Genomic DNA, 13,608 nt, shown 5'->3' on the forward strand with positions numbered 1-13,608 from the left:
CTAGCCTGGTTCCTGTGCGTAATGGGTAGCTCCGGGAACCAGGCTAGCACAGCTTTATCTGAATCGGGATTGGGATTCCATGCCGTATGTACATATAAGTTCAAAGGCGCTGTAATTGTAAAGTTGTTTGTCGGTAAACATTACAGAAACAAAGTATTCCTTTTAAAGAAATGATCGGCATGTGATATAAACTGTCAGTATTATGAAATAATGTAATGTTATGCCGAAACTACAACATGCATCAACTAGCATAGTTTTCAATGTTTTGTTGTTTTCCGAATACACATGTAGCTTAACTTTACTTTTATAGAAGGTGAGAACTTCCTGATCAAAATTATTTAAGCATTTAACAAGTATGATTGAATAATAATGTGACCGTATATAATAGATGAATGAATAATTATGTCACTGTATAAAAGTTTAAATCTCAAGAAAAATGCATCAAAATATGAAAATGATTTACACAAAGCTGTCACTGCATAATTAACAAAGTACATGTAGTGCCAAGCGTAATTAGTGCACAAATAGTAGAATTCGCCGAATGCCTGATACTATACATGCAATCTTCATTAATATAGAACATAATTATTTAGGAAGTATGAGCCCTTTAAATTCTGAGATTAAAAGTCAACTTTATATATACATAACACAAAGTACAAATTTAGTGGTTAAAAAGCAGGGTGCTAGAGTCGGTGGAATCTGTGATAATTTTAAGGCTTTCACGTTTTCGTTGGAAACACATGCAAATGGTCCACGTATTGCAGTCCTTTTTTAAAGGACAGCAACTTGTTTATTAACTTTTTTGTATTAACCAAAGATGTCCCATCCAAAATGTGAATATCTCTCCGTGATACATGATGAACCCGTCCTACACTTTTCGCCATGACGTTAATTAGTCAAACCGCGTTCTTGGTTACCCCGTTCTGGAAAGTTCTATACATTCTTTCGCTGCCTTCTGTTTATCAAACTAAAATCGCTTAGGCCATACCAAGTTTTTTCTATGCTTAGCGTCCGCTTAGCGTCCGCGGACGGATTGGTTCTGAGATGTAGAAATTAAAAAAAACCACAATTTTTGTTCATGAAATTAGATCGCACTTTTGAATGTCGGGCTGAGGATCGCATTTTTAAATCCAGATCAGAAATCAAATATAACAACATTCATAATGGAAATCATATAGTAGGTATTTGTTATTTTTGTTACAAAGTGAAGAAAATATTTCAAAATATATAACAAATTTTATTTTGTTGAACTTTTAAAGTTGTGTTTTTTTCTTTTCTTTGGTTTTTTTTCCTGATAGAAAGATAGCTTTTTGAGTTTTGGGTGGACGTTAAACAAAGACGTAAGTTCCTAATAAATATATTCACTGTTTACGTAATCATTTAGTATAATTTCATTGCAAGCATATGTTTTGATGCAAACTACCCCTGACTTGGATCCGCCACCACCTTACTCCCATATTTGCTATTTCGAGCTGGTTTATCGAAAATGAAAGTAGGTTTTTGATTAATTTTACATTAATTACTTATCAGGGATATTTCAACTATAGCACGTGTTGAAATACCAGAGGTGTAAGCAATTGCGCTGGTGCGGGCATTTTTTAGCTTATTGGCAAAAAGTCTTAATTTAAAAGTATAGATTTTATCTAAGTATATAAAGATACATTGAAAAGGATTGAACAGCTTGCACTATGCCAATATATCTTCTCTCCTGATATATAAAATGTTCTCGCCTAACATTTAAAAGGACTATGTGCGGTTTTATGCATTTTTTGCCCCCAAAATCAAAGTTTTAGAAAGAGCTTTAAAAATAAGGTGAAAGATAGTTAAAATCATATTGGAAATAAAGGTGTTAAAGGTTATCACCAAAGTGACGTCATAATGTAGAAATGACGTCATGAAGATTGCATTATTTTGATAAATTGATGTTTTGTAGCGAAATATGGGTGTTTTCCGATGGTTTTTCGACTGGGAAACATCGAGCGCAGGCTTGCTCAAGTTCCATATTTTAGTATGATGTGTATAACAATCTGAGGAAAAACATATGTTAAAATCGCACTTGAGCAGACCTGCGCTCTATACTTCCGAATGCATAATATAGAGTAAAAATGAGAATATTTTCATTTGATTGCAAATTTGCGGGAATTTGGCCATTTAGGTGACGTCATAGATACACAGCGAATGAGCAATGATGACTAAAATCATTTTTAAAGTTATAGGCATCCTCTATACAATGATTTGTGAAGATTTTATTTTTATACGATACTTTTTAAAAATTGGTTAAAATCGGGGGCAGATATTCGACGATACCGCACATAGTCCTTTGAATTAGCAATAAATTAACCATTAATATTTACAGTGGGAGCAGATTGCGAAAAGATCTGCAGCAATTTTACATTTCGTTGTTTATCCAGAACTAATGAGTAATCAACAAATGAAAAAAGACAAAGTGATTTCAGAATTAATTTCAATTTTCAAAACAAATCTTCTGATCAATGAGGCGTGCGAACATATTGTACAAAAATGACCAGGATAGTATGATGCCGTTTACACATATTCTAAGGGACATCGATTACTGTTCATCAGATATTGGGAAAACTAATGTTTTGTATACATATCGAATGTCTGGAAATCTGATTTGGTTTTTTAATTTTTTGTATTATTCAAACTTTTAAAAATATACTAGTTCAAGATGATATCATAACATATTTTCAGACAGCAGTATATATACGTCAGATATTCACTTCAAAAGAGACGTAGAACTAGTTAATTCATTGCTAATACAGGGGTTTATGCGTGCAGATAATAATACATTGTACATACGTATTCTGATCTTGCAGATGGCATTATTTACCAGCAACAAAATCTACATTGCTGTGTATGTACATGTATTTTGATTTGAACATTTTTTATTGTATATATATAAATAATACTAGTACTTTAATTTCAAAATGAACAAATATTAATTTGACATTATCTTACACCATTCATTCATTTCATTTATAAATTAAGAATATTATAATACTTTCATATCCAATTAATTGTAATATCCTCCAGGGTACGCAGAAATTTGCTCAGCATGAATAAATGAATAACCCTGGAACCTTAACAAATCAATAGATCGATGACAATATGTCCCTACATCGTATTGCATGAATGCGGTAATATTTGACCTAAGTTCTAGATGCAATTTTTCTCATAACATCGGCCTTGTATTTGTGATAACGGAGAACTTCCATCAAAGTTTGAAATATACCGTCATCAATGAATGTTTTGTGTTTTTATCAAGCTGCATTCGTGAAAAACTTATTGCAAGTCATACAAACCCATCAAATGGTATTGGATATAGAGTCATACAAACCCATCAAATGGTATTGGATATAGAGTCATACAAACCCATCAAATGGTATTGGATATAGAGTCATACAAACCCATCAAATGGTATTGGATATAGAGTCATACAAACCCATCAAATGGTATTGGATATAGAGTCATACAAACCCATCAAATGGTATTGGATATAGAGTCATACAAACCCATCAAATGGTATTGGATATAGAGTCATACAAACCCATCAAATGGTATTGGATATAGAGTCATACAAACCCATCAAATGGTATTGGATATAGATTCAAATTATTTTTTCTTACATTTTGGTCTGTACTCTAAATACCACGAATGAATGAAAAATATCATGAGGTGCAAAAAAACAGTGTTTACAAATGTCCAAATTCTGGGTCAAGTTAGGAAGAGCAGAAATATTTAAATAAATCGAGCTAATAATTATAAATAATAATTAATAATTATTAAATCAAATAATAAATAATAATTATTCTAAACTACCATAGAGCCTCTCAGGTTTTATTGGATTTTATTTGGAATGATTTCTTCTTCCTTAAAAACAGTACATGTATGTATGATACAAGAGAAGTGGACGCGAAGCGTGATTGGCACGTTGGTAGCAACGATGCGAAACGAAATCGAAACGAAACCAATCGAAACGAAACGAAACCAACCGAAACGAAACCAAAAATCGAAACGAAACGAAATGGAATTTTAACAAAACTAATATCAATTTTGACTACATAAAAGTGAAAATAAATTCATTGAAATAAACTGTAAACGTATTAAAAACTTTTTAATCCTTTGTCTGTGTATTCTATTTTGCGTCTTTGGCGGAAAACGGCGTCCGCAAAATCAAGTACATTGCCAAATGTAAAATATATAAGTAGATAAAAACGTAAATTCAGAAATGCGCTAAATCAAATCCATGCTAACTTGTTGAAAAACTATATTCCGCCAAATATTTTACACCCTAAATATAGTGCGTTTACAGTATTACAGACATTCCAACAACACGATTTTTTTATATTGATATGAAATATTGTAAAAATGAATCAAATACAATGTGCGTGCGTGTGATAGAGAGAAGAGGGGATTATGTTTGATTTAAGGTAATATACCGGTAAAAAACCTCTTTATATTGCACGTTAATTTTGTGAATTTGTGAAAACAATGCACTGTTATGCAGAATATCATTTCTTATCGTCTTCTGTACCCCCGAATCAACAGACCAACCCGATAACGAACCCGATTGTAATAATACAAAAAACCCTGTCGACTAAATTTACAACACAATGCTTGACACTATTTTACAGAACTTATTTGTTTGTTAGAAACAACAAAAGGATTCAAGTTATGTACGATATTATTACTACACTAGACTTTGACCCGTGCGTGCACGGGTTGACATTGCATATCGGACACTTACGGATAGGTACATCGACACAGTTTATTATTGAAATTTGCATAACAAAGCTATAAGCCTACAATAATGGTATTAATTTCACTACACTTTCCTTAGTTTGGTAAATCTAACTGTGTCTCGGGAAAGGCACTCCCCACAGTTAGAATGCATCCGTTATACCCGTAATGTAGCAGAAAATTGCAGAATCGCTCCGGAACGATTATGGAGAAAGTTAATGAAGTTGCCTTGAAAATAACACTCAAATTCATCACAACAAACCTTTTTCAGACTGCAAATACCTTTTATCTAAAAATTTTAATCCACAGAATGGAAGAATTCAACACCTTTTCACCAACGTACACGTATTCTTTTTGTAAAACTGGGTCCGTAGGACATTATTCATTTTTACGATAAAACATAATTATTCTATCTTCACTCTAACAAATATAATGTAACTTTTTCGCATGTAATCAAATATGTTTTCTCATCACGAAGACAAAAGTAATTAAGTAGTTACATGTACTTGAAATGTATATACATGTATATGAACAGAATATATAGCAAAAGTCCAATGAAAATTTACCAGTATATGTATTAACATTTCTGAGTTTACTCATGCAGATGTGATATTGTGGAAACGTAAACTAAAGATCCCGTTAGCGTGAATGTATTGCGCAAGCGCAAGATTGTAAAATCCGAAAAATCCAAGTGATTTCCGGGAATTTTTGAGGAATTTTCGTTGATTATTAATTAGCGAAGCTTAACTGAGAAAAAATAAAAACAAATTGGTAATCTGCAAGTACCAATTATGTTTAAAATATATAAAACAAAAGACAGTATTCTTCCGATTTCTCAGTATTAAAGACAAAAAATTCGAGTCTATTATTTTAATATAGTAGTATAGATACTTTCCTCGTTTATTTAATTCACACCCAACCCGATAACGAACCCGAACATTAAAAAATGGAATATAAAAAATTAATTGTCTCGAAAATATGTCAACCAGACGCTACAAAAGTGTAAACTCGATCTGTTGTTTGACATTTTGAAGCTGTTCAGCAAATTTTCTATTATTCCTCAAACGCATAAAGAAAAAAAGTGTGGAAAACTGAATTAGGACAGACGGACGGACTGACTGACGGATGGACGCAGAGGAAAGCTATAGTCCCCTCCGGTGAAACTGGTAGAGGACTAATAAATACCCTATACATAATAAAACATTAGGAATTACCCAAAGTATGAGGCAATTATGTCAACTACCGTCAATACATCAGCCTTTTGTCGCATATCTAGGGCAGTAGATGCAAAGTCAAGGGTGCTGAGGTGATGATTGTGTCATGTTGTAAATTTCGAATTTACCGGGTGGCAGTAAATACAAAATTTACAACATGACAACTTTGTCATGTTGTAAATTTTGTATTAACTACCGCACGGTAAATTCAAAATTTACAACATGACAATTGACCGATCGGGAGACAAATAATTTTACCGATGAGTTAACACATTTCATCTGATGTGACAGTTTTTAATAAATCCAAGATGGCGGCGATGGGTACCTTGTGTATTATTAGGTATTGGGTATTTATTTTCATTATGACTAAAAATTATAACGCCAGATGCTTTTAATCAGAGCCTGGGATTTAAACGTTTATTTAATATCATTAAATATTATACAGAATGCGACTATTTCAAAACGTGTACATATATGTTATCAAGTCGTCAAAATGTACCTAAAATTAACATCATCCTTCTCTTATGGTACTATGATGTCGACAAAAACTGTATTTCTTGAAGGGGTGGTTCTTTTTTTTTTAATTACAACGGAGGGAATACAAATTCGTTTTATCGTGTGGTTATGAGAGGAACATATCACAGAAGTTGTACATGTCAAGTTGTAAAACATCAGATATGTATCGAGTAAAGGGTCCCCCGGAAGTGATAATGTTGACCTTCTGCTTTATTTATTTCCTGAAGTTTGAAAATTTACATGCATATTGATATTGTTGACTCTTATTCTTTTGTGAGTAAGGTTTTGGATTTTCATGCCATTTATAATTGTAAAAAAAAATGATGCTGTCGTGCCTCATCCTCTAGCCTGTTTCTCTCGATTACTTTTCCCGCGCACTTGCGCGAATTCACTCGTATGTGAGTTGTGTATAATTATGTAAATAGAAGATATCCATTTCTCCTAACTTTTTATGATCTTTGTACTCCGTTAAAACCAGTTAATGATTTGTCACATTTGTCTTAACATTTTCTTCTCTGCAGATCATCATAATGACAAAATTTGGCTCTTGCTTTCAGCATAGCAATTATGGCTGAAAAAATGAAGTTTTGACCTAGAATCTTTTAAAATACACAAAAAACCCAACAAGAATGATACAGAGGCAGGCTTTCGGGACACATCGGTGTGAGGAATGGCATTAACCGATTTCTGGAGCCGCCCCTGTTATCCCTAAGTTTGTAAATATTTATCAATTTATGTGCGGCGACCTAATTATTAAAAAACGACTCAATTTTTCATTAATTACAACATATTATTCACCTTTTTCAAATGTTTGCAAATTACAGTGCGGAAAGTGGTGTCCATTTATATATGTCATGCTATCATAGATAGAATGGATCAATATCGCTACTTGTTTGTTACAATACATACGGAACAACTACATGTAGTTACTTCCTTTGAAGTGAGGGTTTTAGTGAACAAAGGGGTTGTACATTTCTTGTTGTTGTTTTCTTGTTTTCATTTGTGAGAGCATTTTACATTATTTCAGAAGTTATTAATGACTGTCACTCTTGAAACCTTTTTTCATATGACTGTACATATAAGAATAAACTTCAAATTAAAAAACCTTTTCACATTGCACAAAAAACAAAGTACAGCTGCCACTTAATATTGTGGAAGTTGACTTTAACTAATACACAGACAGATAGAGCCATGGATATTTAGACGGACAGCCAAACAGACAGACAAACAACAAAGATCGGTAGTTCTTGTCTTTCTGATAGGAAATGCTCTGAATTCCCAGCCTATTCTGTTTCGAATTCAATTCCACTTTTTAAATAGTCCCCTTAAACAAATAGGTTGAAAACTCAAAACTGTTGTAAATATAACCAGGCTGCTACTCTAGAGGAGGAGACTTACAGAAGGTGAAGGACCCTTGGAAAATTTCGATGTGCGTACAATCTATGATTATTAGACTTTTACAAGCTTTTTTTACAGGCACAGGGCGCAACAGAACGATTATACGTCAGATAGTGAAATGTGTGTGTGTGGAGAGAGAGAGAGAGAGAGAGAGAGAGAGAGAGAGAGAGAGAGAGAGAGAGAGAGAGAGAGAGAGAGAGAGAGAGAGAGAGAGAGAGAGAGAGCAGTTTTTTTACATTCTTGTTAAAATAATACATGAATAGATTAAAATATAATAAAGGGCTGGGATTTTTTTAATTGTACAAAGTCATTTATTTAGATTTAAAAAAATATCCATTTATATCTTTTGTAACTTCTAAGCGCGGTGTAAGCATGTCCATAACTTATTACTGATTATTCAATTGCTCTAAATGATTGATAATCGAAAATGCTGTTAAAACATTGCCTCGACAATACGGTCTTTTGGTCATTGGGCAATAACCCATAATACATAATATGTACTTGGATACAAATTATTACTCTTTCTGTGATCTGTTAGAATAAAAAAAAAATTTTTGTTGTGTATTATTTTTTGGGGATGAATTACTATCCTGTTTTAAAAGAAAAAAAACCCAAAATCGGTAGATATTAGTTAAAGCATAATAACACACAAAAAATACATCTCAAGTAGGGAAGACGGGGGACAAAATAAATTCACTACCGTAACCATCTTACCCCCTTTTGGCCGGTAGTCATTTCACAAATCCCGGCTGTTCGGTCCGCTAAAATCGGAATGAAACACTTAGCTAGGTTTCTATTGACCTACATCCGATTTTACCTCCGCTCCACGTGGGAGATAGAGACACACAGCGAGAGGCGGAGATACAGAGAACATCCCCGACACGTCAGGCGGATGTATTTATAGAGGTCGTAAAGGGGGCATGGTCCCCATTCTTTCAAAACTTGTTTTTTTCCGCTTTTAAGGAGTTTGGCACCTGAAATACTAGTAATGTCAATCATCCAAAAACATCTTGAATATAAAGATGGGGACCTAAAATATTCATTTTTTTAAATTTGTTACCCATGTCACATGCCATTTTTTGGAAATATGGGGTCCCAAACAGGAATGATTATTTTCCTGAAATAACTGCATGGAGATTGAAGTAATCAAACAAATATTTATAGCTTGGACTATTCTTTAGTTAAGATTTCAATAAAGTATGAAGTTGAACACATGTAGGGACTATAAAGTAATATTCAAGTCAAAGTTTTAAAAACCTTGCTTTACTGATGACTTTAAATGTCTGTTACATAATGAATACAACAGCAAGTGTAAAGATTGTTACACAATTTTGGACTCATCAAATTATAACGCAAATTAAAAAATTATAGTGCTGTCATCGTTCAAAAACTTTGCATACAAATAGATATACATTTAACGTCTCATATAAAAGTAAAAAAGGTAGGGGTCACATCTCAAAAAATGGAGAGATGACATGCAATAAACTAATTTTAGGCAAAAATTGGAGTTAACTTTTTCTTGACTTCTGTGAAATACAAGCTAAATATGCCAAAATATATCGATAGAAATATCAAAGTATTGTTCAAAAATGATTTTCAGAACAACATGAATATATAGTAATACACAAACTATCTGGAAGTTTATTTGGCGCTGAAAATTAGGAGGCTAAAATAACAGTACTGTAAAACTATTGAGGAATGAAAATTGTTCATTTTCTTCTTGAAAACCTTCCGCCACAAAATATAATCCCTGACTAGACTCTGTAAAAATATAATTTTCTTTTAACAATTTTATTCAATATGGTTTATTTGGCATTGTTAAATATAGATACACAAATAAAATCAATACGATGCAAAATCTTTAGATAAGAGGTGACATAAAATAGTTTCCCCAAAAGAGAGGAGCGAACCTCTTTAATGTTTGGAATGCTTCAGTAATAGTTAACCAAAATTTAAGTTAGTGAGTTTTAAGTGAGATACGATGAGATACAATTCTTTGTTTTGTAACAAAGTTTTTCTTTACACTTTTAAAGTTGAATGACAATTTCAGGTTTATACCTATGTGATAGGATTATATTTAGCATGGTCATATGTCAAGAACATGTTCGTCTATAGCTTAATCAAAACGTAACGATAAATATGATTGGTTGTATTTGTTTAAGTATCATTCGGAAAGTGTCAGTGTTATTCATAATGATGTGGGGAAAAGCTAGTTCGAGTTATAAATACATATATTCGTTCTGATTGGTTAAGAGAAACACACCCCCAGAGCGCAGTGTATATAAAGTCAGCATTTGGCTTAGTCCGGCAGTTGGCGTGGAGTCTTCTCTAAGGTTCGAGTCAACTCACTTCCCCGGGTAGATGGGTGGGTCCCAGTCTCCGTTTCTCGTCTCGTTCATTGCCTCGCTTAGTGTTTTGTTTATTGTCCCGTAAATTTCCATTGTGCAGCATGCTAGGTGTTTAGTCCGTGCTAAGTGGGTTGGCATTAGGTTTGGGTAACTTGGACTTTCAGTTAACTTTAAGGCAGGCTTACATTTACGTTGTAACTTGGTAAGGATGGTGATAACGGGAAGTTTGTATAACTGTATATATGTGTATATAACATTTGCACATTAATAAATCTATGGATCCATAACAAGTGTTTTTATTTACATCTATCTGGAACTTGAATTGAGTTGGTATGATTTTGAATTACTCGTAAATATTTGACAGAGTGATTGAGCGTTGATATAAATTTCTAGAACATTTTCATTATTACGGAGTCTTGGATGTTGACTAAGAAAACAGACGGATTTGAGACTGACTTAACTTAAGCGACTAGAGACTTAAGAATATCATGGAACTCTTGGTATAAATAAAAGCTATAACCACTATACGATTACATTGGTGCCGTGACGATAGAATAACCACTATACGATTACACCTAAAATGAATGAATGATAACTTATGTTCAAAATGAATTAGCAGATAGAGAAACAAGTATTCCTTTTAAAGGACCGATATCGGCATGTAATTAATAAATCACTGGACAGCTCTCTAAATGTAACGCGAAAGCATTACGATACATGTAATAAACACGTTTTAATGATTTCCGAAATAGCAAGGCGCAAATAAACTCTACTCTTAGTAGGCGAAATATACTTCCGGTTAATATTCTGAGACGTGTAAAGAAAAACAGGCTTTTTTAAAAACATCATGTAAGTGTGTATATGATTTAAATTACTATCAAGGCAAACACGTTAAAATACTGTTATTTTTAGTAATTAACATGTAAATAAGATTTACATTTAGCTGCCACTGTATAGTAAATAAAATAGTGCAAGGTGCAATGCGTGCGCATATAGTTAAATTTGCCGGATGCCTCATAATCAGCTTTGAAGAGGAGCTTTCACCGGTATATTGGTATACTGAGCCAATGTATACAATAATATGGCACGAGCCTTGTTTGCAAAACAAAGAATTTTTAAAGAAAATTTCAGGGGAGTGGTGCTATCGTGATTTTATGATATTATGATAAAACGAAGCTTTATTTGTAGGTGTTCCTTATAAGAATAAATATAAAAGGAAAAGTAAAAAGTGTACGGCTTTGAAATTTTTACACACAAAATAATGCTATCCTCAGAGTTATTTTTCATAATTTTGAATGAATTTATTGTACCAATCTACACTTGTAATACTGGCAATGTATAGCAAATTATGGTGCATATTCATTCATATTATGAGATGCCCCCACTAAAAACCAGACGGTAGAATTTACTTTTTTAACATATATGGTAGACAATGATATTACTAATCACATATTACAATTTGAGGATATAACATAACATTTTGGAGAGTTATTGATAACAGCATACAATTCCTGACAATGAACATCTATTATTCTTTTCTTTATAATTGGAAAATGTTTTTGGAACACAAGGTATTCTTGGTGTTCCCATAATTCACCATGACCAATACTATACAATTCTGATCTAATAAATGCTGCCCAATTGGAGCATGACCTTTTAGCTTTACAGTCTATGGTAAGATTTACATAACAGGATTTTCATATACAGTTTGTGGTTCCAAGTAGTTTAAACCAGTACTTTATCATTCTAATAATTCTCACACACCTTAATGGGAGACATCCCAATTCAATATAAACCATAGCATTATTACAATTTGCTTTCACTCTTAATAAACGCTTACAAAACTTCATAAAAACTTTGTCAATATCATTTGCCTTGTGTGATCCCCAGCCTTCACAACCATAACATAAAATGCTTTTTACGACAAAGAGCACACGGCGGGTGTGACCGGTCAGCAAAAGATGCTCACTTCTCCATGGCACCTGATCCTACATCTATCTATTTGAAGGTCCGTATTGTTTTGCTTTGAATTTGTATTTCGTTTTATGGATTTTTTAGATGGTTGACGGTTTGCTATTGTCATATTTTCTTTCTTTAATCTTTTTTGTAGAATACTTCAAATGAAGTCAAATAAAATTGATCTATATTGGTTACCTACAAGTATCTGGTAATTTTTAAAATTTATTTTTTTTTTCGCGCACGTGCCTGTGTATGACAATGTGATAAAACAACGATTATTTATCGCATTTTCGTGAAGAATTTTTTCTGTAATATTCCCAAAACATACCGTATCCTTTGTATCCCGCGAATATCGTTTTCTGAGGTGTTGTTTGTTTTTTTCTGAACTGAACTGTTTGATGAAAATTTAATTTTTGTTTTTCAGTTAAAATGTCCCCAAAAGGTCACATTTTAATACCAATGTAATATCACCATCCGCCATAATATAGAGTCCGTAATAATCACACTCAATAATCCCATTGATAAGATTAAGAACTTCTTATCTCCTTGAAGGATGACCAACAGTTAACGATAATCTGGTGGTCAAGCGGTTATTATGAAATATCCTTAAAAACTGAAGCGTCATTACACAAGAATAACAACCCATGTTCATCCAAGAGGAGAGACGGAAATCAATTGGACGATTGTCTTTAGGAAAATTATTGTATCCAGTGCACGTCTTGTTCATGAACTTGAATTACTAAAGTGTACACATATAAATAAAGGAAACTTTTTAATGAATTCAAATTTGAAATTTCACGGATTTTATTTCGCACCGTAAACTACAATAATTAGTTTGATATGTTTGGGCTTTGCTTTGGTCACCTGTTTGCAAATTCACAACAGCAAGCAAGTCTAGTATGACATTCACAATTGTATTACGTATTTTATTGCATACTATAATTCAGGTTTAGGTCTATGCGTGTAGGAAAGTTTTTATCCTAGCACTAGGATTTCAAAATAATTATATATGCCCCATTATTTACTGTAACGTTTTAAATTTTTGCACTTGGTACTTGTAATAAACGTTTCATATTTCCTTTGATGCAAAAAAGATATATGAATAATAGTATCCTATTATATAACAGAAATTACAATTTTGTCCTACATGTACGTGAATTAGAATCACAGGCAACATCTTTGTCGTCTTTTGTACATACCTATTCAATGCAGACTAAATAATACTTCAGAGTTAATTTGATGAAAATGAACTCTTTTATGTAGTCACTTAATTTGCTTTCTTTTTGTTTTGATGTAAACACTATTTTAACAAAAATCAGCATCCCCGCTTACAGGAAATAGTTCACAGTAAACAATTGAACTGTGCATGTGCAGATCCAGATTTTTTTTTTCGGGGGAGGAGGGGTCAGGGG

The 13,608-nt window shown here is 32.8% G+C and overlaps 1 protein-coding gene across 1 annotated transcript in view; it reads right to left on the reverse strand.

The window, feature by feature from the left end:
• LOC105342669 (sodium- and chloride-dependent glycine transporter 2) overlaps positions 1–8,760 on the reverse strand; it is a 28,866-nt gene extending 20,106 nt beyond the window's left edge. Inside the window, exon 1 of the mRNA XM_011449677.4 lies at positions 8,604–8,760. Coding sequence (XP_011447979.3) covers positions 8,604–8,624 — 21 coding nt within the window. The 5' untranslated portion in view covers positions 8,625–8,760. The remainder of the gene's footprint in view (positions 1–8,603) is intronic.
• Positions 8,761–13,608: the final 4,848 nt, after the last annotated feature.

The sequence above is a fragment of the Magallana gigas genome, chromosome 5 (genome assembly GCF_963853765.1).
Source record: "Magallana gigas chromosome 5, xbMagGiga1.1, whole genome shotgun sequence".
NCBI classification, from domain to species: Eukaryota; Metazoa; Mollusca; class Bivalvia; order Ostreida; family Ostreidae; genus Magallana; species Magallana gigas.